The 23,042-nt window shown below is 40.5% G+C and overlaps 1 protein-coding gene across 1 annotated transcript in view; it reads right to left on the reverse strand.

Moving 5' to 3' along the window:
- LOC144800127 (cytochrome P450 4B1-like) overlaps nt 1–23,042 on the reverse strand; it is a 417,525-nt gene that overhangs the window by 219,876 nt on the left and 174,607 nt on the right. Inside the window, exon 7 of the mRNA XM_078671655.1 lies at nt 7,713–7,825. Within this exon, the coding sequence (XP_078527781.1) occupies nt 7,713–7,825 (113 nt within the window). The remainder of the gene's footprint in view (nt 1–7,712; nt 7,826–23,042) is intronic.

Genomic DNA, 23,042 nt, shown 5'->3' on the forward strand with positions numbered 1-23,042 from the left:
ATTCATTCCCAGCGAATCAACCACAAAGTAAGCTTTGCTAGTTCACTCTGGGCATTTTAAATTCAAATATGCGACGTGTTTTCTAAATATATACATCCCTTTGTTGTTTGCAGCAATTTCAAGGGACAGATTATCATTGGAATTCAGCTCCTTGACCTCGAGTCCTCCACACACCGGATTCGAAGGTAACTTTTGTTTTGGTACATCTCTTCCTCTTGGTCCACTAAGTTGCGCCATCCGGCAGCCACACAGCAGTCACTGACTTTAGCCATGTCACTCCCTTGCAGGTTGACTACCACAGTGCCTGATGACTCGGTTTGAGTTTGGAAATAACTTTTGGTGACCAACTATCACTGGTCGCATGAGGTATGTTGCACCCTCGGGTGCATTCACTTGGGAACAAGCTTTTTAATTTATCATGAAAGGCTCAGCCTTCTAAACTCGCCTCCCCTTCTCTTTTCCCCCAAACAGTATCGGCGGATACATTTCCACGCCCTGATGAGAATCCGACGATTCTTTCATTGGATTTCGAAACGCGTCGGCAAAAAGCTATTTGTGACAACAAGTCACTGTCTTGTCTTAATTCAGTTTTGGTTTCCTGCGCTCACGGAAAATGGTTCCTTGATAAATAGTTAGCGACAGGAATTGTGATTGAATATACAAGTCGCAAATTTCTTTCATATTATTCCATATGACTGCATGATACTGTTACACTTGTGAATTTGTAAATAGCTTTGCATCACTTGTTAATTCATTTGCACTTATCTTTGATGTTTATTTTTGCACACAATGTTTTCTCTTGCTTTTCCCTGGCAAAATTGATGTTTGCTCAATGTACAGTTGACTATGTATCTTTCCTTGTTCTTCCTTAAAAATTTGAATGCATAAAAGCCTAAAATGCAAATGACATTATTGTCAGAGTTTACTAATTAATGTGGTTTTCTCTGTATGGTTCATTAATGTGCACACAATCGTGCTCATAAGAGGCATAGGTAAACCCCCTTCTTGGCATAGATATGAATTCAGCAGCCCACATGCCTCGAACCTTTGATAACCGTGATGTGTGTTATCAATGTTTAATGTTATTCATTTTATTTTGTACATTAAATTATTAGCTTATAAAATATCGTTTTTAAGGTATCTTAATTTTGAGTTTGTGCTGTTGGCTTATTGGGTGGATAGTGTTTCATTTGAATGATATATCAACTAATACGAAAGGAATACTTTTAAAATTGGTATACTTTTATTTCAGAATTAAAAATAATTTATAAAAATAACTGTGGTTCATTTAATTGTAGATGTAATTTTAGATTATAGATTGCAAAATAGGAGATGTTTTAGGGGGGTTTGGATGGGTAGTTTATTATTATTATAAGGAATAATAACTTTCATAAATAATGTGGTATATTATTGATATTATTTATATTTTTAAATTAGTATTGTAAATTTGATAATTTTCACTGATGGAATATATTTTGGGAATCATTGATTAAGCTAATATTTATGTTTTAAAGTTAACTTTCATTCAATTAAAACATAACTTCGTAATTTTATTTTAGTGAGTATTATTACTTTACATTTGACAAATAACATTTTTATTTACAAATATATTAGAACATCTGTGTTGATAGTTATGCTTATCGTTGCCACTACTGGCTTCTCCTGTTCACTGTTTCCGTTATTCTAGTGTTAGGCACTTGGTTCCTCAGGATATACCCTTGTTGCTTTGTTCCACATCACGGCCTGTGAAGGGATTGCTGAGTATCACATAAGCAATGAGGGAATTCTCTGATCAGCCTTTTGGCTGTGTTGCTGAGTTTCTTCTAATTATATGCACTTTTCACACTTTATCTGGGACTAGGAGAGACAACCTTTACAACGCAACTTTTACTAGGCAGTGCCATTACGGCGCAACTTTTACAACGCAAACCATTACAACGCATTGCGCTGGGGGGCGCTCTAGGATAGGGAATAGGTTTAATTTACTATCCAACACCTTCCCTACTATCCACGGGGACTGGAGTTGGAATAGTAAATTAAACAATTCACTATCCAGCGCCCCAAAGCACTATGCGTTGTAAAGGCATGCGTTGTGAAAACCGCGTTGTAAAGGCATGCGTTGTGAAAGCATGCGTTGTGATGTCATACATCCGGGACTAGAGTTAGAATAGTAATTACGACCCTACAAATATATGCTCTTTCCCTAATCTTATGAGGACGGAAGTTAGAATAATAAACTCCCTCAAATACATGCAATTTTCCGGAGTAAATCCGACCACAGTAAGTTTATGGACTTTCCCCAATAGCTGAGCAACTAGAGTTAGAATGATAAATCTGAACACCCATTTATGTGCACCTTCCCAAATTGTATGAATTCTCACCAATTTTTGTTTTGCTGGAATTAGAATAGTAAATGTCTCCTCCCCCACACACACAAATATGTTAATGATCCCACATTTGGATAGGACTGTAGTTAGAATAGTAATTCTGATCCCCACAATCAGATTTGTGGACTTTTTCCAATATTTGCGGTACTTGCGTTAGAATGGTTTATTTAAAACACCCCAAATAGAGTCACTTCCTCAGAGAAAACACTCTTCCCAAATTTATTTTAGGGTGGAGTTAGATCAGTAAACATACCCCAAATGTATACACTCTCCACAATTTCTATTTTGCTGAAGTTAGAATACTAATGCCCCCCACACCCCCCAATTTTCCCAAATGTTGTTAGGACTGTAGTAAGAATAGTAATTCCGACCCCTACTCTCAAATTTGTGGGCTTTCTCCAATTTTTTGGGTACCTGTGTTAGAATGATTACTTAAAACACGCCAATTATATGCACTTCCTCAGTGAAAACACAGAAGCACTTGCTGTTGCTTGTCAGTGTTCTAAACCTGGAGTGGAATAGTGTCTACTTGAGGATTAGCGCACTGACTGATTTTTAGGTGGTATCTGGAGCGAATGCTAAATGAGCATGTGAAACAGGGTCAGGTCAATAAGCAAGCATTACTCAAATATGTCAGATAAAATAAACTTTAGCCCAACAGAGTCAGCATGACTACCCAATCCTGGGTGGTTGAGCTAGTCCTAAGAACAGGCTTTGACCAGTATACTGGGGCTGCTACCCAAGTGTCATGACTCATGGGAAGAACAAGTGAGAGTCTGATAAACTGTGTAAAGGAACAACCTTCGTAAGCAGAAAGAGAGGAACTCTAGAGTTTTGGAATCTGTGGAGGCACCGTCATGGGTGGCTGGGGCTGAGATGCAGGACCCGGGACTTACAGATCAGGCAGACAATCAAAGTAGCAGAAGGACTGTATACTGGCTAATTTAAGCAGCCAGGTAGTAGAAAAAGTTGTCTCCTAACCGCTAAGTTGTATGGCTCCGGCATGCTCACTTCCTATACAGAGAATGGTGTTTCTCTACATCTTTGTTTTGTTCCTTCTTCCCCCCATGTTTCCCTTCACCATGCCTTTATATGGAGAAGCCACCTTACAGCTTCACCTACAGCCTCTCATTGCTTTTTTTGCGGCAACCACCACTTGTCAGCATCTCCAGGTACTCGTGAGCTTGGGGTAGGTCTCCACGTACTTTCTGGGATTGTTACCTGCAGTCCGTTACAAAGCATCAGTCAGACTAGATGTCCGAGTGGAGAGTGTAGTCCCTTTAACAAACATGTTTAGGAGTGAGCACGAGCAAGAGATGCATATTCATGTAACTACTATGAGACAAACCACCTACTACAGAGTGTTTTTCTATCTTTCCTATCCTGTTGCTCCCCTTAATGGAGAGTGGTGGACTTGCCATTTCCTTTCCAAGACTCCTTGCAAGATTCCCATGAGATGAGAGCCAATGAATAGCAGCAAATGGAAGTGTTCCAACAACAGATAAAACAGATGCACAAAGACAATCTAAAAAAGGGTTTCCAGGTGTGAACTAACACAAGAGAAGAGAAAAGGGGATAAAATGTTGGCTGCATGACCCATACAAAAGCAGATTGCCAATAGAGCTATGAATCATTGGCGGGAAGACCTATGTGTAGTGTGGGTAAATATGCTCTACCACTATAGTGCCGAAAGTACATTTGCCAATCTGTCTGTGCGCACCCATTCCGTGATTAGAGGTCTAAGGGGCATGTGTATTAAAAACCTGTTTTGCAAGTTACTTAATAAAGATTTTTCGTGATTCGCTATTAAGGACTCGCAAAATGCAATGTATGTAGGAATCACAATATTAATTGCGATTTCTTAATATTCCTTAATTGCGGATCGCAAATTGCGATTCGCAATTAAGGAATACCTTCCCATTCATTCCTATGGGCCTGGAGGCCCATAGGAATGAATCGGAAGACATTCACAATTTGGGAGTACCCATTAGGTACTCGGAAATTGCGAATGCAATTTCAAGGGTGCAAGGGTGTCAAAAGGACACCCTGTTGCACCCCTGAAATATGTATGTGCGCCACATCGCACTTTGGCACTCATGGAAGTCTGAGCTGTGAGTTAAACCCCTTCTTAACCCCCCTTAGCCCCTGCTTACCCCTCCCTAAATTCCTCAAATTATGCTGTTAGTATTTCACATTTTCCAGCAACTCCCCGACCCCCCCCATATGTACTGCAAAAGGTAAGAGTATTTGTGTGGAGATCTCTGCAATTAGGGAAGACATTTCTACAAGAAAAGATAGGAGAAGTGGACAAGGAGGTCTCTGTAAGTAGGTTTTTTAATAGAATTTTGTAGTACGTCAGTAGTACTACTGCTGTACTGCTTAAAGATACCACAAAGTGTAGTACGGGCCTCAGAGAGGTTTTTTCATGGTAGTAGTCTAATTAAAATGGATCCTCATGTCATACCCCAAAGTGGTCCCAGCCTATATAATCTCCTTAACAAGTGGTGTACAAAGGTGATATGAGCCCGACCTGTCCTACGCCCCATCTCCAAACCTAACCAGTGCTACACTCAAGTCCTGAGCAAAGTAAACCCTTCACCTCCCACAGCTTTACCTATTTCTTACATGACATGATATGATATATCATTACATTAAGCGGCCCTGGTAGCAACTCTTGTAGCAAAAAGAAAAATAATATAGCATTCAGAATTATTGGATTTGTTCCCACTGCGAGCGATTGATTTACCGCTGCAGAAGTTTGTCTCTATCTATTGTTAACCCAGAGCCACCCACGAGCCCTTTTCTTTTGACTGCACAGCGGAGTAGCCCTGCTGTTGTCCCGAATGCTCTTCTCAGCCTTGTCCTAATGAAGACCCCACCGTGAGGACTGAATTAACCCTCCTTTCTGGGGGTCGAAACGTTGACAACACACACTTTCATTGCAAGCTCTGATGACAGATTCCTCTAAAAAGTGGATGTTCAATAGAGTTATGTGTACACCCAGGAACAATTGACCTGTGTTAGGCCGGAAAGGATCTATACTATGTACAACTGATGTATATATGTTACAACACCTTTTCCCTGTCCTACACTCACACGTTCATCACTTGTTTCCCAACCCTCCCTGTTCTCCCCAGCACTGTAAATACGTATCGCACTGTTATAGGCTTAAGCAACTGTGTTGCCAATAACAAATGCTTTGACTTAGAATCGCATTAGATGTTTATGATCCAAGAATTAAATTGGATTTATCCATTAAAAGAAAAGAAAGGGTGGTGAATGCTATATTATTTTGTTTTTCGCTACAAGAGTTGCTACCGCGACTACTTACTTATTGTACTGCAATACTGACCCAGGTCGGGTAGTTTTTTGTGGGTTACCCCTTTAATACTCAACATGATATGATATATGACATGATTTGATGATATATGAGGCATGTATAAAGTGCACTATCACTCAAGATGGAGCATCCTGGCGCTAGCTCAGCAAAAGGCATAGTAAACCATCACCTTACACAGAAGAGGGTAGTATTTGAACCCGAACGAAGATAAGTGAACCAAAGAAATCAGTAGGTTAGATGCTTGCAGGAATCATCGGAAAGAGAAAAAAGCCAGGTGTTGAGAAGTTTCTAGAATTCCGTTTCAGTGTTGGTAAATCTGAATGGGACTATAAGCTGATTCCAGATTTTGGACCCCAGAAGAGAGAGAGAATGTCCACCCTTTGTTTTGTGTCTGAAAACAGGGTTGTCTAGCAAATTAAGGTTGCAGAATCTCAAAGTTCTTGAAGGCTTGTAGTGTTTAAAACACTCAAAAAGATATAATAGGGCCCAGCGGTGGAAGGCTATTAAGACCAAAGTCAGAGACTTAAAAATAATCAGTTTATGGACCCGAAGCCAATGCTGTTTCCAAAGTCCCTGAGAAACTCAGCTATTGCATCAAAGTTTCAAAACCAGTCTGACTGCAGCATTTTGGACCACTTGAGGTTTAAGTAATAGAGGTTTGGAAATTCTGAGATATAAGCTATTGCAGTAGTCTAATTGTGAAGTGCCAGGACTACAGTCTTCCTTGCTGTCAGAGGAAGGTATTAAAAAATGTCTGTAATGATGTAATCAGGAAAAAACAAGTGCCATTGACAGATACTACTTGAGAGTAAAAAGAGTGAGCAATTGAAATTGATGCCAGGAGGTTGGAGACAGGAGATTGTCAGGCCTCTCCAACTGAGACGAGAATAAACTATCCTGATCAAATAAAAGAATTTCCGTCTTATCAGCATTACATTTAAGGGAATTAAGCTCCATCTAGAGCACAATACTTAAATAACAATGTTTAAAACAATCTTTAAAACTGATCTCAGCGCCAGAATTATTTTTCTAAAGACAAAACCAATTGTGTATCGTGAGCATATGATGTAGAAGCGATACCAAAAAAAATCGATAAGAGACTTTAGAGGATAAGTAGACATTGCAAAGGGTAGGACTCAATGCTGATACTTGAGGAAACCCAAAAGTCTGAGGTTTCTTCCTTTGAGGAGAACAGACCTATAGAAATAACCTGCCTCCTATTCTCAAGAAATTACTGTAACCAGGTCAGGGTCTGTCTGCAGACACCAGCCACGCTCAGTTTTTGGGGAGAACTGAGTGAGAAATGGCGTTGAAAACTGCAGACAGATCTAGAAGAATCAATATAGCATTCTGAGTAGCTATTTTGAGAGACCCCCTCTAAAGTTTACTTTGAGGTCAGGGAGAAAGAGGGGAAAAACAATGAATACAATAATCAACAGAACTCCATCGTGACCTTTAAAATATTATCTCAGGGTATAACCTCGGATTTGCAGGGCAACAACACATCACAAAATTCTTACTGTTTTTGCATTTGTTTTTTATTTAAATTATTTTTCTTTCATTTGATTCTTTCAATATAGCATTCTGACCTTTGTCCAACATAAATCTGATTGTTTCAGAGACTGCTCTTTCTTGGTGGAATGCCGAGGCCTAAACCATGATTGAAAAGGGGAACAACTGCCTGAATTTCCAAGGGAACGAGGTAATGTGTGTAGAAAGAAAAGGGTATAGACCATGCATAACAAAACATGTCAGAGTTAAACTGTGTATTGCTCTTTGTAGGCTCGAAAATTCCCAAAAGGTGCTTCTGGTTTGAAATGTACATTATTACACACACATTATTTCCTTGCTGCCTTGGCATGAAGTGCCCCCTAGAGCACTACACATAAGGCAAGAAGACAGATACTTGGGGTTTCCTTACATATGTTACCATAAAATGTTCAGCAGCTCGGCTGAAATATCCTGCATATCTGTCCAACACTCACTTTGGCACTGAGAAGTATATCCAAAAAATCCAAATGTCGTTTCGGCTTGTCCAGGTTCTCAGGTACCTCCACTCGATGCTTTAGAGACTCTTTCCTCTGTTCTATAACTTTGCCTACATAGTGGAAAGAAAAATGCAATACTCACTCCAAATGAAAGTGCCCCAAAGGGTGTTATTACTCTTCTTGTTTCAGTGCACAGAATGGTATTCATGGTAGCATCTATGAATGTTTCACATTTTATGAATAGTTCATCCTGTGTATGCATCCCTTTGTTTGACTGTAGTTAAGTAATAAAGGAAATAGAAAAAATGAACAGCAGTGCACTGAGCTAATGCCACAATCACATGTACAGGAGCAGCAGCTAAAAGCGCAGCATAAAGACAATGTAACCAGGGATGTATCATGAGTTGAAGTAAATGTATTAAGCCTATATCATACAGAAGATAGCTTTGGTTTCAGAGTGTGATCATAAAGAATTGGGATAGGAGTGTTATACTGTTAGTATTTCCAGAAATCCAACTAGCATCCCTTTTGCTTGCGCGATCACACTTTTCCAAACAATTCTCTAGTTAACCAGTTTACTGCCCATTGGATAGCTAAGTGTCACACCATTTCACAGTGTTTAGTCCCTATAGAATACTGCCTTCTCGGGACACACTAGCTGACAGTGATTGCATTATATTCATTAAATTAATTCTAATCACAATAGATGTGAAAGTTTCAGTCCCCACAGCATCTGAAGTATATATCGCCTACAGGCTTTGGTGTTTGGTAGATGAGTTTTCCCCAGGGCCAACAAATACGGAAGACAATTTTCAGACCACCATGCCTTTATGGTCCTGAATGGGACCTACATCTTCTAACATCAGAGACCTATGTTCTTCCAACAGAGAGGAGGTGGGGGGGAGGGGGTACAATTATACAACAGCAGAGGCCAAAAGAGAAGTGATTTTCTCCACAGTAAGAAATATTTCAGGTTCATCTCTCATAATAAAGGGCAGGAATGCATGAATTATTCACAATTAGAGACTCCTTTTAAATCATCCATAGGTTCTTCAGGCAACCCAGGTGTTCCACATAGAGGTTTACTCCCGTCCATTTCAAGGTTCTCTCCCCAAGCCTATTTATTTCTCAGGGGAAAAGAAAAGTATTATATCTTGTGAAGGGGCGGAAATGGTGGAGAAAGAATTGACAAAGTTCCATTCCATGTGTTTATGTGAGAACATTTTCTTGGTCAGGGAAAAAAAAGCACTGCCAGCTAATATATCTGAAAGAATTTAATAGTTTGTACTGCTTCACCATTTCAAGATGGCGATGACTGTCCATCTAAGGGATCTTCGTCTTTCAGCGGCCTGGATGATAGGATTAGATTTGAGGGCAGCATACCTTTCAGCGCCTATCTTTTGCCCTCACAAAGTTTCTCCAATTCACATGGTTATGTCAGATGTACAGGTTTACTTCATTAGCTTTTGGACTTTCTTCCACTCCTTGGTGGTTCACAAAGCTCCTGCAACCCTTGGTGGTAACACTAAGAGCACAGGGTCTTCAAATGATAATATATTTGGTCAATATGATCTTTTTTGTACAGGATTGATGACTCTTCTTCATGTAGCTCTCCAACAAATTCAGGTCTTGTAGTATGATCTACTCCCTTTTCAAATGATGGACTTCCTTGGGTTCTTGAAAGATTCCAGGATGCAACAGTAAAGAGACTGGTAACTAAACTGACTAAAATCAAAATGAAACTGAGACAAGTTCAAGACCAGTCTCTCATTTCTCTTCATCAACTAGCCAGATTGATAGACTTGTTAGCCCACTCCATACAGGCAGTAGTCCTCAGGCCCCTTTATTATCTAGTCCTTTAGCATCCACAGAGCAAGCCCCTTCAAAAAACGTTTTTCTTATTCAGACTGTCAACCACAAGATTGCAAGGTATGAGAAAAGATAATCTGGTGACTGGATTATGTAGAAGCTTGGATTGGTTGAGCCTTAACTCCTAAATTCCCAGATATCGTCCTAGAATCAGATGCAAACCTATACGGATAGTGGGCCTGTTGTAGTCAATTTCATTACAAGACCATTATGCATATACTTTCATTTGCTGCCCCAACATGCAGCCCTTTAAAGAACATTAATACATTATAAACATATAGACTGTTTGTGAAGAAGTATAACTATCCAGTGCACAGGGCTATCTTCCTCTTTTGTTAGCTGCTCACAACAAGATAAGTATACCATTCTGTTGTATTCCTTACTTTCTCTAATTACTACTGTTATGCTTTCATTAACTTGCAGACGAGCGCAGGTATAGGTTATTAGTCATTTATACCGTGCTATTATGTTTAACCTCTATATTTTTGTATTTTGGAGATTTTTTTCCCCATTCTATTTACATAAATTACAGGTCTTGTCCGGATTGCTTCATGTACCCATAAATTACAGGTTTGTTTCACATATTCGTTTTATTTTTCCCAGCCTTCCAATATAAGGTTGACTTAAACACAATATCAGAATTGTCGATTATTACTTCTTTACCCCGATAACTATGAATTTACGTAGCTCTCTCATTTTATTTAACAAAAAAAGCAAATGACTCTTTTCCCGATTGCGGGGTGAAGTGCGACTATGTAGACGCCTCACCTCCTCGCTTTAAAAACGAGTCATTTTTGTTTCAAAACACGCACCTGGTCTCCACAGCAATGCATGTGGAATCTTCGGCCCCACGCACATAGTTGCTGTCAGACGTCAGAGAAGGGAGTCCTTCTTCTCTGCTGATGCTCCCTCCTCCAGCATAGCCTTGGCAACAGCTTTCACGAAGCTGTAACAGCTGCAATAGAGTGAGATTGACTGCAACAGAGCGCTTGGGTCTCTTTTCAGAACTATATTTAAGCTTTTTAAGCCTATACCACCACCTTCTGGCATATACAGGTACTGACTAACTGCTATTTATTTCTCGCTTCATCCCAATATAGTCCCCCTCAACTGTCTTTCCTTTTTCGATAATAAATCATTTTAACCCCTTGGCCGCGGTGGTAATTCCGCCGCGGTGCTAGGGGGCAGGAGGGGACGCGCGGCGCAGCCATGCTCGTGACGGAACCACTCCGTCACGAGCCGCGGTGGCGCTGTGCTTGTGACGGAAGTGTTCCGTCACGGCCCCGGCCGCTCAATAGAACGCGCCGCGCAGGCACGGCGGCCGGGCCGTGACGGAACCATTCTGTCACCAGCACAGCCCCACCATGTCTCGTGACGGAATGGTTCCATCACGAGTGCGCAAGGGGTTAAAACAAGCTTGTTTACAGCTTAATAGCCCAAATAATATTAATAAATATTAATAATGGTGTGATGATATGTTAGTGTCAGTGACGTATCGTTTGGTAACGTCTGCGTTCCAACTTGATGAGAAAGGCGTAGTGCGTCTGTTCGTGCATGCGCAGAGCGTCTTTATCTTGAAGGTCTTCACGCATACGTGTTATGCGTTTCAGTGATGAAAAGACACTCATTACGTCACTGGCATTGTTGAATCAATAAAAGGAGCATTATTAGTCTTTGTAGTTGCCTGGCAACGATACAACTAGGAAACTACGGAAGGATCTCTCTAGCAATTCAGCAATAAGGAAAGGACGCTGTGTGTTTGGGCTGACTAAGTTAAAAAAAACGTGAATGGTGCTCTTTAACAAAATTCTTACAGCATTGTGAATTGAAATGGGAAATAGGCATTCTAATTGACACTGTTACTGGAAATTTAAAAAAAAAGGTTAATTTAAAGGAAAAGGAGAAAGGAAGGAAAATGTATTCATTTTTTTGGGCAAATTTTTAAAAGAATTAAATTTGCGTATAATTGGACTAAATTAAAGGGAAAAAAAGCAAAATGTGACTCAACCTGCATTCTTCCTAACAAGTCCAGGAGAGCCTATTGTAAAGTGGCAGAAATGGAAGAAAAATTTTGCAAACTATGCAAGAGAGGAAGTATTCATTATTGTTACATTGTCTGGGAGGTGAAGGTCAAGATGTCTTGGAACACTTACCGGAATTAAGTGCCCCAGAGCAAAGAAACTTAAATGAGTATGAAATAGCTATTGAACAATTAGATCGACATTACCTACCCAGGTTACGCACGATAATGGAAAGATATCATTTTGGTTTGTGTGGGCAAAAGAAAGATGAATCTGTGGAAGAATATGTCTCGGCATTAAGGAAATTAGCTGCTTCATGCAAGTTTGGTCAAACATTGGAAGAAAGGATTAGAGATCAGTTTGTCTTAAAATGTGCACATGATAACATAAGAAAAGAACTTTGGTTAAAAGACGAACCTCCTTTAGATGAGGTATTAGTTATTGCGAAAAAGGTTGAGCACATGACAAAATGTGTAGATGAACTCAAGGGAGAAAAAGAGAAGACGACTGACTCAGAAACAAAGGTTGAATCTAAAGTTGAAGAGGTTGTATGTCAGGTAAAGAAAGAAGATAAGGTTACAGTAGATAAAAGCAGTACTATGTTGAATGGCTCAAGTACAAGTGTAGCAAATTGAAGCAATAGATTTTCATGTTTTAGATGTGGGAATCTTGGTCATTTAGCCAATTCCCCTAACTGTCCTGTAATAAAATCTACGTGTAATACTTGTGGAAGGAGAGGGCATTTCTCGAAGTGTTGTAGAACCAAAGCAAATAAAAGGGAAGGTTCTGTTAGAAGATGGTCACAACCACAGGTAAAAATGGTGACTTTTCAGGTAAATGGAAATTTATTGGAACATCCTTCTCATTTGGTAAAAGTTGAAAATGCTGTAATTGAATTCAAATTTGACTCTTGTTCACAAATTACTATGATTGACGAAATGTTGTATTTTCAACACTTTCTAAACAATGTTAAACTATTAAAAAGTGACATTTCTCCTTTAGGATATGGGAGAAAACCCATCAAAATGCTGGGGTACTTTATGGCCACCATTGAGTTGGGTAGTCGCATTATTGCGGGAAAAGTTTATGTGGCCAAATAAGGTGATGCATTATTGGGTTGGCAACATCAGCGAGATCTAGGTGTTAAACTTAATCCTAATGCGTCACCTCAAGTACAGATACAGAAAGTCGATGATATGTCCTCATTGTTTGCTGATCAATTCCCTAATGTTTTTTAAAGAAAGTTTAGGATGTTTACAAGGTTACAAACACCGTATAAAGTTAAAAGAAAATGCTATTTCTGTTGTAGCAAAGGTAAGGAGAATTCCTTTAAGTGAACAAATGAATGTACAGAAGGAAATTGATAAACTTATAGAAAATCAAATTATTGAGCCGGTGGAAGCCACAGAATGGTTGGCACCGATTGTTGTTGCTAAGAAACCGTCAGGCGAGATTCGTTTATGCATTGATTTACGTGCCTTGAATAAAGAAGTTGTGGTGGATAGATTTCCTTTGCCAAACATAGATGAAATGGAGGGAACATTAGAAGGTGCGAAATATTTTACCACCTTAGACTTAGCTTCTGCTTACCATCAGGTAGAATTAGATATAGCTTCTCAGGAGTTAACGACTTTCATTACACCGATGGGGACTTTCAAATTTAAAAGGATGCCTTTTGGGCTTATTTCGGCAGCTTCAGTTTTCCAACGCATCATGACAAGAATTCTTAAAGGTCTTCTGGGTGTAAAATGTTATCAAGATGATTTGTTGATTTATGGTGGTAATATTCCTGAACACAATGAACGTGTGTGTGCGGTGTTAGAACGGTTGAGTAAGGCATGTTTGTCACTCAAAAAAGAAAAGTGTAAATTTGGCATGGAAGAAGTAAATTATCTTGGACATTGTATTAAGGGTGAAGGAGTTTTTCCAAAAAGGTGAATTAGTTGATACCATTGACAAAATTGCGGAGCCAGTTAATAAGGAAGAACTTCTTTCATTTCTTGGCATGGTTGAATTTTATGGGAAATTTATAATACATTTTGCAGATAAAACACAAAATTTAAGAAGACTTACTGAAAAAAGTGTGGTATTTGAGTGGTCAAGTGAGTGTAAGAGAGAGTGTGTAGATATAAAGGAGGAGTTGAAGAAAGCTCCGTCTCTTCATGCATTTGTTCCTGGCTTCCCAACTTACATGTTCACAGATGCGAGTGACAAAGGCCTTGGTGCTGTTCTGATTCAAAGTAAGCATGGTAAAGAATCTCTTATTGCTTGTGCATCAAGGTGCCTTAGAGGACCGGAGTTAAACTATTCTGTAATAGAGAAAGAATCTTTGGCGATTTTCTGGGCTCTGAGGAAATTTAAAAATTTGATTTGGGGAACTAAAGTTTGTGTTATGTCAGATCACAAACCTTTAAAGGAAGTATTTTTGAAGAAAGGTTTGGATGCGATATCATCTAGGATTAGGAGGTGGATTATTTCTTTGCAGGAGTTTGACTTTGATGTACAATACATTCCTGGTGTTGCTAATAAATCTGCAGATTGTTTGTCAAGATTGGTGAATAGGGATGTTACAAGTGACGAGGAGTTGTTGGAGGTTGAGGATGTGATCAATGTGTGTGAGGTTACAGGAGGTGTTGTTGAGGAAAATGAATGCAAAAAAGAATTGGAAAAGGAGGAGGAGATAACCAAGGTCATGAAGTTGTTGAGTGAAAACAGACGTTTGGATAAACCTTGGTCTCTTGTCTGTGAGGAATTATCAATTACTGATGGTATGTTGACACGTGACATGAAACTAGTACCTTCTTTAGGGATTAGGAAAAGATTATTGACACATGCACACTGTGGACATTTAGGAATAGTTAAAACAAAGGAGATGATGAGAACACAGTTCTGGTGGCCAGGTATGGATTTAGAGATAGAAAGGGTGGTTAGAGAGTGTGTTGAATGTTGTGCCAGTGACTAGATTCTCAAGACTAAACAAATGCCTATGGTTTGTAGGGATTTACCTTGTCATCCTTGGGATGAGATTGCCATAGATATTTTAGGTCCACTTAGTGGAGTTTCTGATACTCCTTATTTGATAGTTGTCATAGATGTATCCTCTAGAATGGATAGAGGTGTGTGCAGTCAGGGATATAACTTCTGACTCTGTGATCAAGTTCTTGGAGGAGGTGTTCAAGAGGGAAAGTTTTCCCAATAGTATCTTATCTGACAACGGGCCGCAATTTTGTTCTAGTGTTATTGAGAGTTTCTTGAATAAATGTGGGGTGATACATAAAAGATGTTCTTTTTATCATCCTGAAACCAATGGAGGTGTGGAGAGGGTTAATAAAACACTAAAAGAATGTATTCAGCTAGCCAGGGCTAATGGGTTGGATTGGAAGCAGGCTCTTAAAGAGAGAATAATTGCTTATCATTGTTCTCCTCATTCCACTACTGGGAGATCTCCATTTGAGTTGTTTAAAGGCAGAATTCCCAATACAATGTGGTGTCCTGGGTGGATGAAATTAAATAAAGGACTTATAGACAACGGTATAGGTGAGTGGAGAGAAAGGGAGTTGAGGGAGCAAGTTGGTACAAAAAGATATTTTGATGACAAACAATGTGTTAAATTTCAAGAGGTCAAGATAGGTGACTTAGTTAAAATAAAAGCACCTGTTGGGCGCAAATCTTGGTCAAAATATACTGATGTTAGACCTATGGTAAAAGTTTTCAAGAATGCTATTAAAACACAAGATGGGAGGATTTGAAATAAGAGCCGTGTGGTAATTGTTAAATCTAATATGTTTAGTCAAAATGATTTTGATACTAATAACAAATTCGTCAATTCAGTTAACATTTCTACAGATTGTTCCACGCCTTCTCTTCTTGTTCGTGAAAGGAGTCAAAGGATACGTAGGGCTCCTGTTTACATGAAGGATAATGTATCATTTACCTTAATTTTTATTTCTTATGAGTTCATTATTCTCTTATGTTATAAACTGTTTATTTTAATTTTTTCTTGTTGTTATATTTAATACACTTTTTTTGTTTTGTTGAGAAGAAAGATATGTGATGATATGTTTATATTTATTTAATGCACTACTGTCATCCTTAATAGAATATGAAATGTATGTACTTGTTGGTTCTATTGTAACATGCTCGGATTTGGAATGTCATTGCGGTTTTCTGGTCAGTTGACCAGTGACGGTTTGTGGCTGAGGTTTAATAAACCTATGCTCTGAAAATTATCTTTGAAATATTTCTTTAATTTATATGTGGGAAACACCACATATGGTAATGAGTAACTCCCAGAATCAGGGATAGTCAGCGCTATTAGGGGACATCACAAAATACCTACAGGAGGAGCTTAAAGTCTCTCTTAAAGAGGCAGTGGACGCCGCCCTGTCCAAAAGGAAGAGGGGATCTCCCTCAGAGGATAATTATTACACCCTCGCGCAAGAAGATCTCCCTTCTACCTCCCTCCCACAAAAAAGAGGAAAGGTTGTTCATAAAAGCAAACACTTAAATAAAGCGCATGAATCCGCTTATATTACTGGTGGCCCTTGCGCTACAATAGATACAGGTGCTCGCAGCAGCACAAGAGAGTATGGCTGTAGTAAAATGTTTAGAATATGTTGACATCACAAGGAACGTGTATATAAGTTAGAATGTGAGGGCATTCTTGCCTAGGATTATACTTGAAGCACAGCTCCATTTTACTCTCCTATTTTATCTTAAATAAAGAAGATTTACTGCTACAGAAAGGCTCCGGATTTACTACAATGGCCACCTAAATGTGGCACAAAGAAAGGTTGCCCCTAGCGGCACACTAAGAATTAGTTACCTTATTTGCACAATAGATCAAGAAAACCTGATGTCATCAGCAGATAACATCATTGATCAAGACGTGGACAAATTTATTTTTGACCCACAAGACAAATTTTATCTGCTAGACGATATTGATGATGACATGGACCAACCCTCTACTTCCCGGGGAATTAAGGACCCCTTCGGGCGAGATGTTCAATCCCACCACAATTAAACACCCTTGCAGTGCTGATTGGTGGCCACTAGACCACGTCTCTAATTACTTAAGCCTCTGGGTTAAGATACCGCTACATAAAGACACACGCAATCTCCTTAGAAGCGAATGCCCAAGGCCTTCCATGGAGGACGATATCACACCTAAATTAGACCCCTAAATTATAAATTTGCTCTTCAGATTTGGCAAAGACCCTAGAAATGGTATTGAGAGATCCCTGAACCACTCTCAAGATAAACTGTTAGACAATCTAGGTCCTCTCACACGCATCTTGGATATGAAAGAAGATGCCAGATGCAAAAATATACCTGTTAACATTGAGCTCCAAAGACAATGGGCACAGATGGCCTTATGCATGCTAGGTAATACGCCAACCGTATTATGGAAAGACAAAAAGCAGTCTTGATGAGAATAAATCCAAAACTGGCAGACCTAGCTTCAAAGGAAGATGCCAATCATACTAATGGACTCCTACTTGGTGAGTAGTTTATTAACACATTGGGTAAATATATTTCAAACTTCACTGCGTTCAGTAGAGCGCAGTATAATATGCGCAAGGTTTTTGGCTCACACTCACGTTTTGGAAGGGCTGACAGAAGAGGCCAGCCAGACAGCCAGCCGTGGATCCTTCAGGTCCCAGTTCTACCAACAGGAATACTTAAACCCCCAGTACTATGGGAGAAATTATCCTCAAAGCTCAAACTTTTAACCTCATAGGGACAGAACCCCAAGAAACCGAGGAGGAAGAGCAAGATCCTCCACCCAAGGATATCAAGGTGAGCACCTTTACTCCTTCAACCTTAAAAGTAGGGAGGCAGATTAAGACTCTTGGTCCAGAATTGGGAAATGATAACTCACAAGGTCTTAGAAACAGTTACAGGCTTCAAAATAGATTTTAGGCAAACACTATACCAAGTCAAGGAACCGAAGGAATTACTCTTAGAAAAGGAGAAGATGACTCTTATAGACATAAAGATAACTCAGATGCTAAGCAAAGGAGCTCTAACAATAGTAGGGTACAAAAAGATTACACAAGGTTTTGTAAGTAGAATATTCCTGGTAAAGAAAAAGGACAAAGGGTGGCGGCCAGTCATGAATCTGAGATACCTATACAGATTCTTAACTTACAGACATTTCAAAATGGAAGGTATTCACCTTTTGAGACATATTCTACAATCAGGAGATCAAGAAGCCTACTTTACGATTCCCATGGACAAGGACAGCCAGAAATATCTCAGTTTTAAATAGAGGGGCATACTTTACCAATTCCTTTGCCTTCCCTTCGGGCTGTCCTCGGCCCGTGCTGTTTCACCTTACCTCAGAGATAGAGGAGTAAGATTATTCATATATCTAGATGACATACTCATTATGTCACAGGACTGAATAGAGATACAGAATCATTTACTTATGACTACGAGCCTTCTGGAGAGTCTGGGTTTCATTATAAATATGGAGAAGTCGGTTCTGACTCCCACTCAAAAGATAGACTTCCTAGACTTTCAGGTAGATTTGATTGTATCCCACCTGATTTTGCCACACAAAAATGTTGTAAAGATAAATAACGACGTAAGTTCAGTCTTATCCAAGGACACAATACTTCTCAGAGACCTAGCAAGAATTTTGGGGCTCCTCTCAGCCTCCATCCAGGCCATAAATTTACGGTCCCTTAAACTACAGGAGTTTACAGAGACTAGAGACTTTAGGTCTAAGGAAAGGGCTATGGTACGGAGACTCAATTCTCCTTTCACCAAATGCACGAGAGGATCTAACTTGGTGGCTAAACAACCTCGATGCTTGGAACGACAGGGCCATTTTCAGAAATGTACCGGACTTTATAATAGAGTCTGATGCAAGCAACACAGGATGGGGAGCCCGCTTAGGACAAATACAGACAGGGGTAAGATAGTCCCTAGAGGAACAGTTTCTTCATGTAAATTGTTTGGAAATGCTGGCAGCCCTGTACTCTGTCATGAGTTTCAAGGACCTTCTATAGAATTCAAACACTCTGATTTACTTACACAATTTCACAGCAGTTTCTTATATGAACAGATAAGGAGGTGCGAGATCCAAGGTACTCTCAGATTTAGCACAACAAACATGGTATTTTTGTTGGGAACACAAGATTATCCTAGGAGCAGAATTTATTCCAGGGATTCAGAATGTAAGAGCAGACTGGAACTCGAGATTCCTGAGGTATTCCAGCGATTGGAAGTTACATCCACAAGTCTTCGCTCTGATTCATGACCTATGGGGCCCAATCCAGATAGATCTCTTTGCGAGCAGATTAAACTTTCAGGTTCCAACCTACTTCAGCTGAAAACCAGAACTAAGGGCTGTGGCAATAGACACTTTTCTTCAACCTTGGGGCAAGAACATAGCCTATGCATTCCCCCCTTTCTCCCTAATCCAGAGAGTCCGGTGGAAAGTGAGAATAGAACCTAGCAGTAACATTCTTGTGGCTACCTTCTGGAGATCCCAGGTGTGGTTCCCGGGAGTGATAGAACTAGTTATAGATATTCCTTGTTTAGTTCCAGCATCCCTGGGCCTGCTTTAGGACCCAGAGAGAGGGGAACACCGGTTGGTTTTAGAGGGGAAAATTAACCTTCTTGTCTGGAGGATTTCAGGGGACCTGATAGATATTCAGACCTTTCATCAGAAGCTAAGAACTTATTAGATGAATTCTGGGTCCAGGAACCAGGAAAAGATATATGGTGTGTGGAAGAAATGGTGCAGTTGGTGTCTCGAGAGGAGTTTGGATCCTGTGGAGGTGTCTGTTCAACAAATAGCAAATGATTTAGCTACCCTTTTTAACTCTGGTCTCCATTAATTGTTATAGATCCGCAATTTCATCGGACAATAGGTAGAAACTCTCTAATCAAACGAGTAATGAAGGGCGTTAGACTTAAAACACCCCCCAAAGCACGTTATGATTCCTTGTGAGATGTTAGTTTAATTTTCAAGGTTTTTGTATCTTGACAAGACAATACCTTCTGATCCCTTAAACAGATTTCCATGAAATTGGCCATTTTACTTTGCTTAGTTTCTTTCAAACAAGTTTCAGATATTAAGGTTCTGGAGTTATCTAACAGATTTTATTCTAATGAGGGCGTAGATTTTGACATTTGGAAAAGAACAAAGACTATGTCTGACACAATTATGTGTGGTAAGATGCATGAAAGTTTGCGATAACAAGATTGCAGGATTTAGAAAGAATGGAGTTGATCAACTGCTCTTATGTCAAACCCCATAAACGAGTCTCATCAGCAACTCTAGCTAGATGGATCGGTACCATAATGAGTGAGGCTGGCATAGGACTGTCAAGGTTTGGAGCCCACTCTTCTAGAGGGGCAATGTCTAGTAAGGTTTTTGGGTCATGACGATCTCTTATGGAGATTCTTAGAACAGCCTATTGGTCAAACGCTAACACTTTTGCAAAATTGTATTTAAGACCAATAGACAGTCTCTTGTAAAGCAGCCAGGTTGGAGAATAAAACGCATGAGTGAAACCAGTGGTCTTAAACTCATCTACTTGGACGCTGAGTCATCCCAAAGGTATTAAACAAAATAAAAGAGGTGCTGGATGTTTCCTTATGCAACGCTGGGGTGAGGATGTACCCTACAGTTCAAATAAAAGTGTACAGCAAGATAGCTCAGAGGTGTAAGGTTTACTGGTAAATGTCTGTGACCGTCAGACATTTAATGGATGAATTATTTAGTGTAGTTTAAATAGGATATTGGATTTATGAATATAATCCACTTATAATTAGAAAGTGCATCCTTTCCTAAAGCGTGCATAGCAAAACAAACTTATTATAAATAAAGTAAGAGAACTGAAAGATGTTAGAAGGTTTGCTAATAAATGTCGGCATCAGATAATGAATGCACTGTTCAGTGCCATTTTGAGTACTTAAAATGCTTGTAGTTTAGAAAGTGCTTTGTAACATAAAGCGTGTTTGGGAGTTAAAAAGAACGTATTGTACATAAAGAAACAGAAGAGCCAGACACATCGCTGTCTATGGCGTGCAAACGTGTAAAACAATGAAAGTCATTCAGTACGTAACAGGAGTGGAGCCAGAATTATAATCAGTATCTCGGTCTGTGCATCACAGTAACAAAGTAGAATAAATTAAATACACACGAAGGCCTAGTGTCATGTTTTTAATTTGTCTTAGGAAAGAAACCAGAATTGTTTTCTAACATTTATAAGAAAGTACTTTGTGAAGAACTCCCGTACACAGATAACGCGTTGAAGTGAGTTCTTTAATTAAATACGCCAACACAAGCTCCTACATGGATCGGAGCGTGTATGCATGAATGAATGAATGAAAGAAAATTTATATTGCGCAGCTAAAACCCGAGGGCATCAAGGCGCCTATCAAAATAAATCACAAAAGGCAAAAGCAGAACTACAGGTATGCTTTGGCAAATAGCCGCGTCTTCAGGGCTTTTCTAAAGGACTGCAGAGTGGAAAGGGCCTTAATTTCCACAGGAAGAGCATTCCACATTTTTGGTGCTATGGTGGAGAAAGCTCTGCCACCCCATTTAACTCTGCGAATGCGTGGTACTGATAGCAAAGATTTGTTGGCAGAGCGCAAATTTCTAGAAGGGCTGTAGGGGGCCAAAAGAGCCCCAATACCTACTGACCTATTTCTCGCTAAAGCGCCAAAGGTCAGGCACAAGATTTTAAAAGAAATCCTGTCCTAAATGGGGAGCCAATGTAACGATTTCCTTGCGGAAGTGGCTGACGCATGTTTGAGTAGATCCAACACAAACTTGGCCGCCGCGTTTTGGACCATTTGTAGGCGCTGCAGCAACCCCCTGTTGAGTCCTGCATACAGCGCATTACAGTAGTCAAGTCGGGAGCCTATGAGTGCAACCACGACTTGCTTTCTGGCCTGCTGGGATAAGTAGTGTTTAATCTTCCTCAAGATGTGGATTATGCCCTAACAGGTGGAGACTGTTCTATTCACCTGCTGACGCATATTGAGGGTAGGGTCGATCAAAACTCCTAAAATTTTAGCCAGAGCAGCGGGTACCGGACAAGCTCCCAGTGAGGCAGGCCACCAATTTGCCGACCAGATATCCTCCTTTCCTCCAAACACCAGGATCTCCGTCTTCTCACCATTGAGTTTCAATGAATTGTAAGTCATCCATTGAGCGACTGCCTCCATACAGGATCTAAAATTGGAGGCGGCCTCGCTGATAGACTGGGAGAGGGAGACCAGGATCTGGGTATCGTCGGCGTAGGAGACTACCTCCATCCCGAAAGATCTTATCAGTCTGGCAAGTGGGGTCACATAGATGTCGAAAAGGGTCGGACTTAATGCCGACCCCTGAGGGACCCCACATTGCACGGACAGGGATGGAGATAGAAACTCCCCAGCATCACTCTCTGTTCCCTCTGGTCTAGGAAGGAGGTCAGCAAACTGAGAGCGGACCCCTCCACCCCAATCTCCCTCAGGCGAGATGTTAGAACCGTGGGAGAAAGGGTATCAAACGCAGCCGTAAGATCTAACAGGATGAGGAGGGTGGTCTGGCCCTTATCAACTCGGGTGCGGATGTTATCCAGCACTATGGTAAGGGCCGACTCGGTGCTATGATCCCTCCTGAATCCGTGCTGCGAATGATCTAAATGACCAGAGTTCTCTAGAAAGGCCGCGAGATGCTTATTGAGATGTGTTTCCAGCATCTTCGCAGCGGCAGGGAGCAGCGAAATTGGGCGAAAGTTTTTAAGTACCCCTGGGTCCAGTGTTGGCTTCTTAAGTAGTGGCTTTACCACTGCCCTCTTCCATTGCTGAGGAAAAGTACCAAGCCTCATTGCCCCATTCATGATATCTAAAAGGGGAGGCACAAGGGTCTCCTTACACTGCTTGAGGAGCTTAAGAGGACAGGGATCTAGGGGGGAGTCTGATCTGGTCCTAGTTAGAAGGTTCTCTAGTTCCTGAAGTACAAGGGGAGGGAAGGAGGCCAGGCGTCCCGAAGGAGTAACCTCCGCCAAAGTTAAGGCAAAATCAGAGGAACCAGAGGGATCAGCGAGCAGCTGAGAGCCGATAACAGGATCAGGAATCTGAAGGGAGGTTAGGGAATCGACAATCTTGAAGAGCTCTTTCGGGGAGGAAAGTGAGGTGGTAAAAGCAGTAAAGTATTGTTGCTTAGCTCTTATTACCTCCGCCTTATAGCCCCTCAATAAGATTTTGGGGGCCTCTTTTTCCCTCAAATCCCAACTAGCCTGCCAGAGACGTTCCTGCCTCCTGACTCCCTGCCTAAGGAGTCTTAATGGCTCAGAGAACCAAGGGGCCGACGGCTTTTTCCTGGCAGAGTAGCGCAAGCGGACGGGGGCAAGTTCATCAAGTGCCGTGGTGACGGCCTTTTCTAGCTGGGAGACCGCAAGACACACGTCTTCCTCCTGAGAAA

This window comes from Lissotriton helveticus, chromosome 1_2 (genome assembly GCF_964261635.1).
Source record: "Lissotriton helveticus chromosome 1_2, aLisHel1.1, whole genome shotgun sequence".
NCBI classification, from domain to species: Eukaryota; Metazoa; Chordata; class Amphibia; order Caudata; family Salamandridae; genus Lissotriton; species Lissotriton helveticus.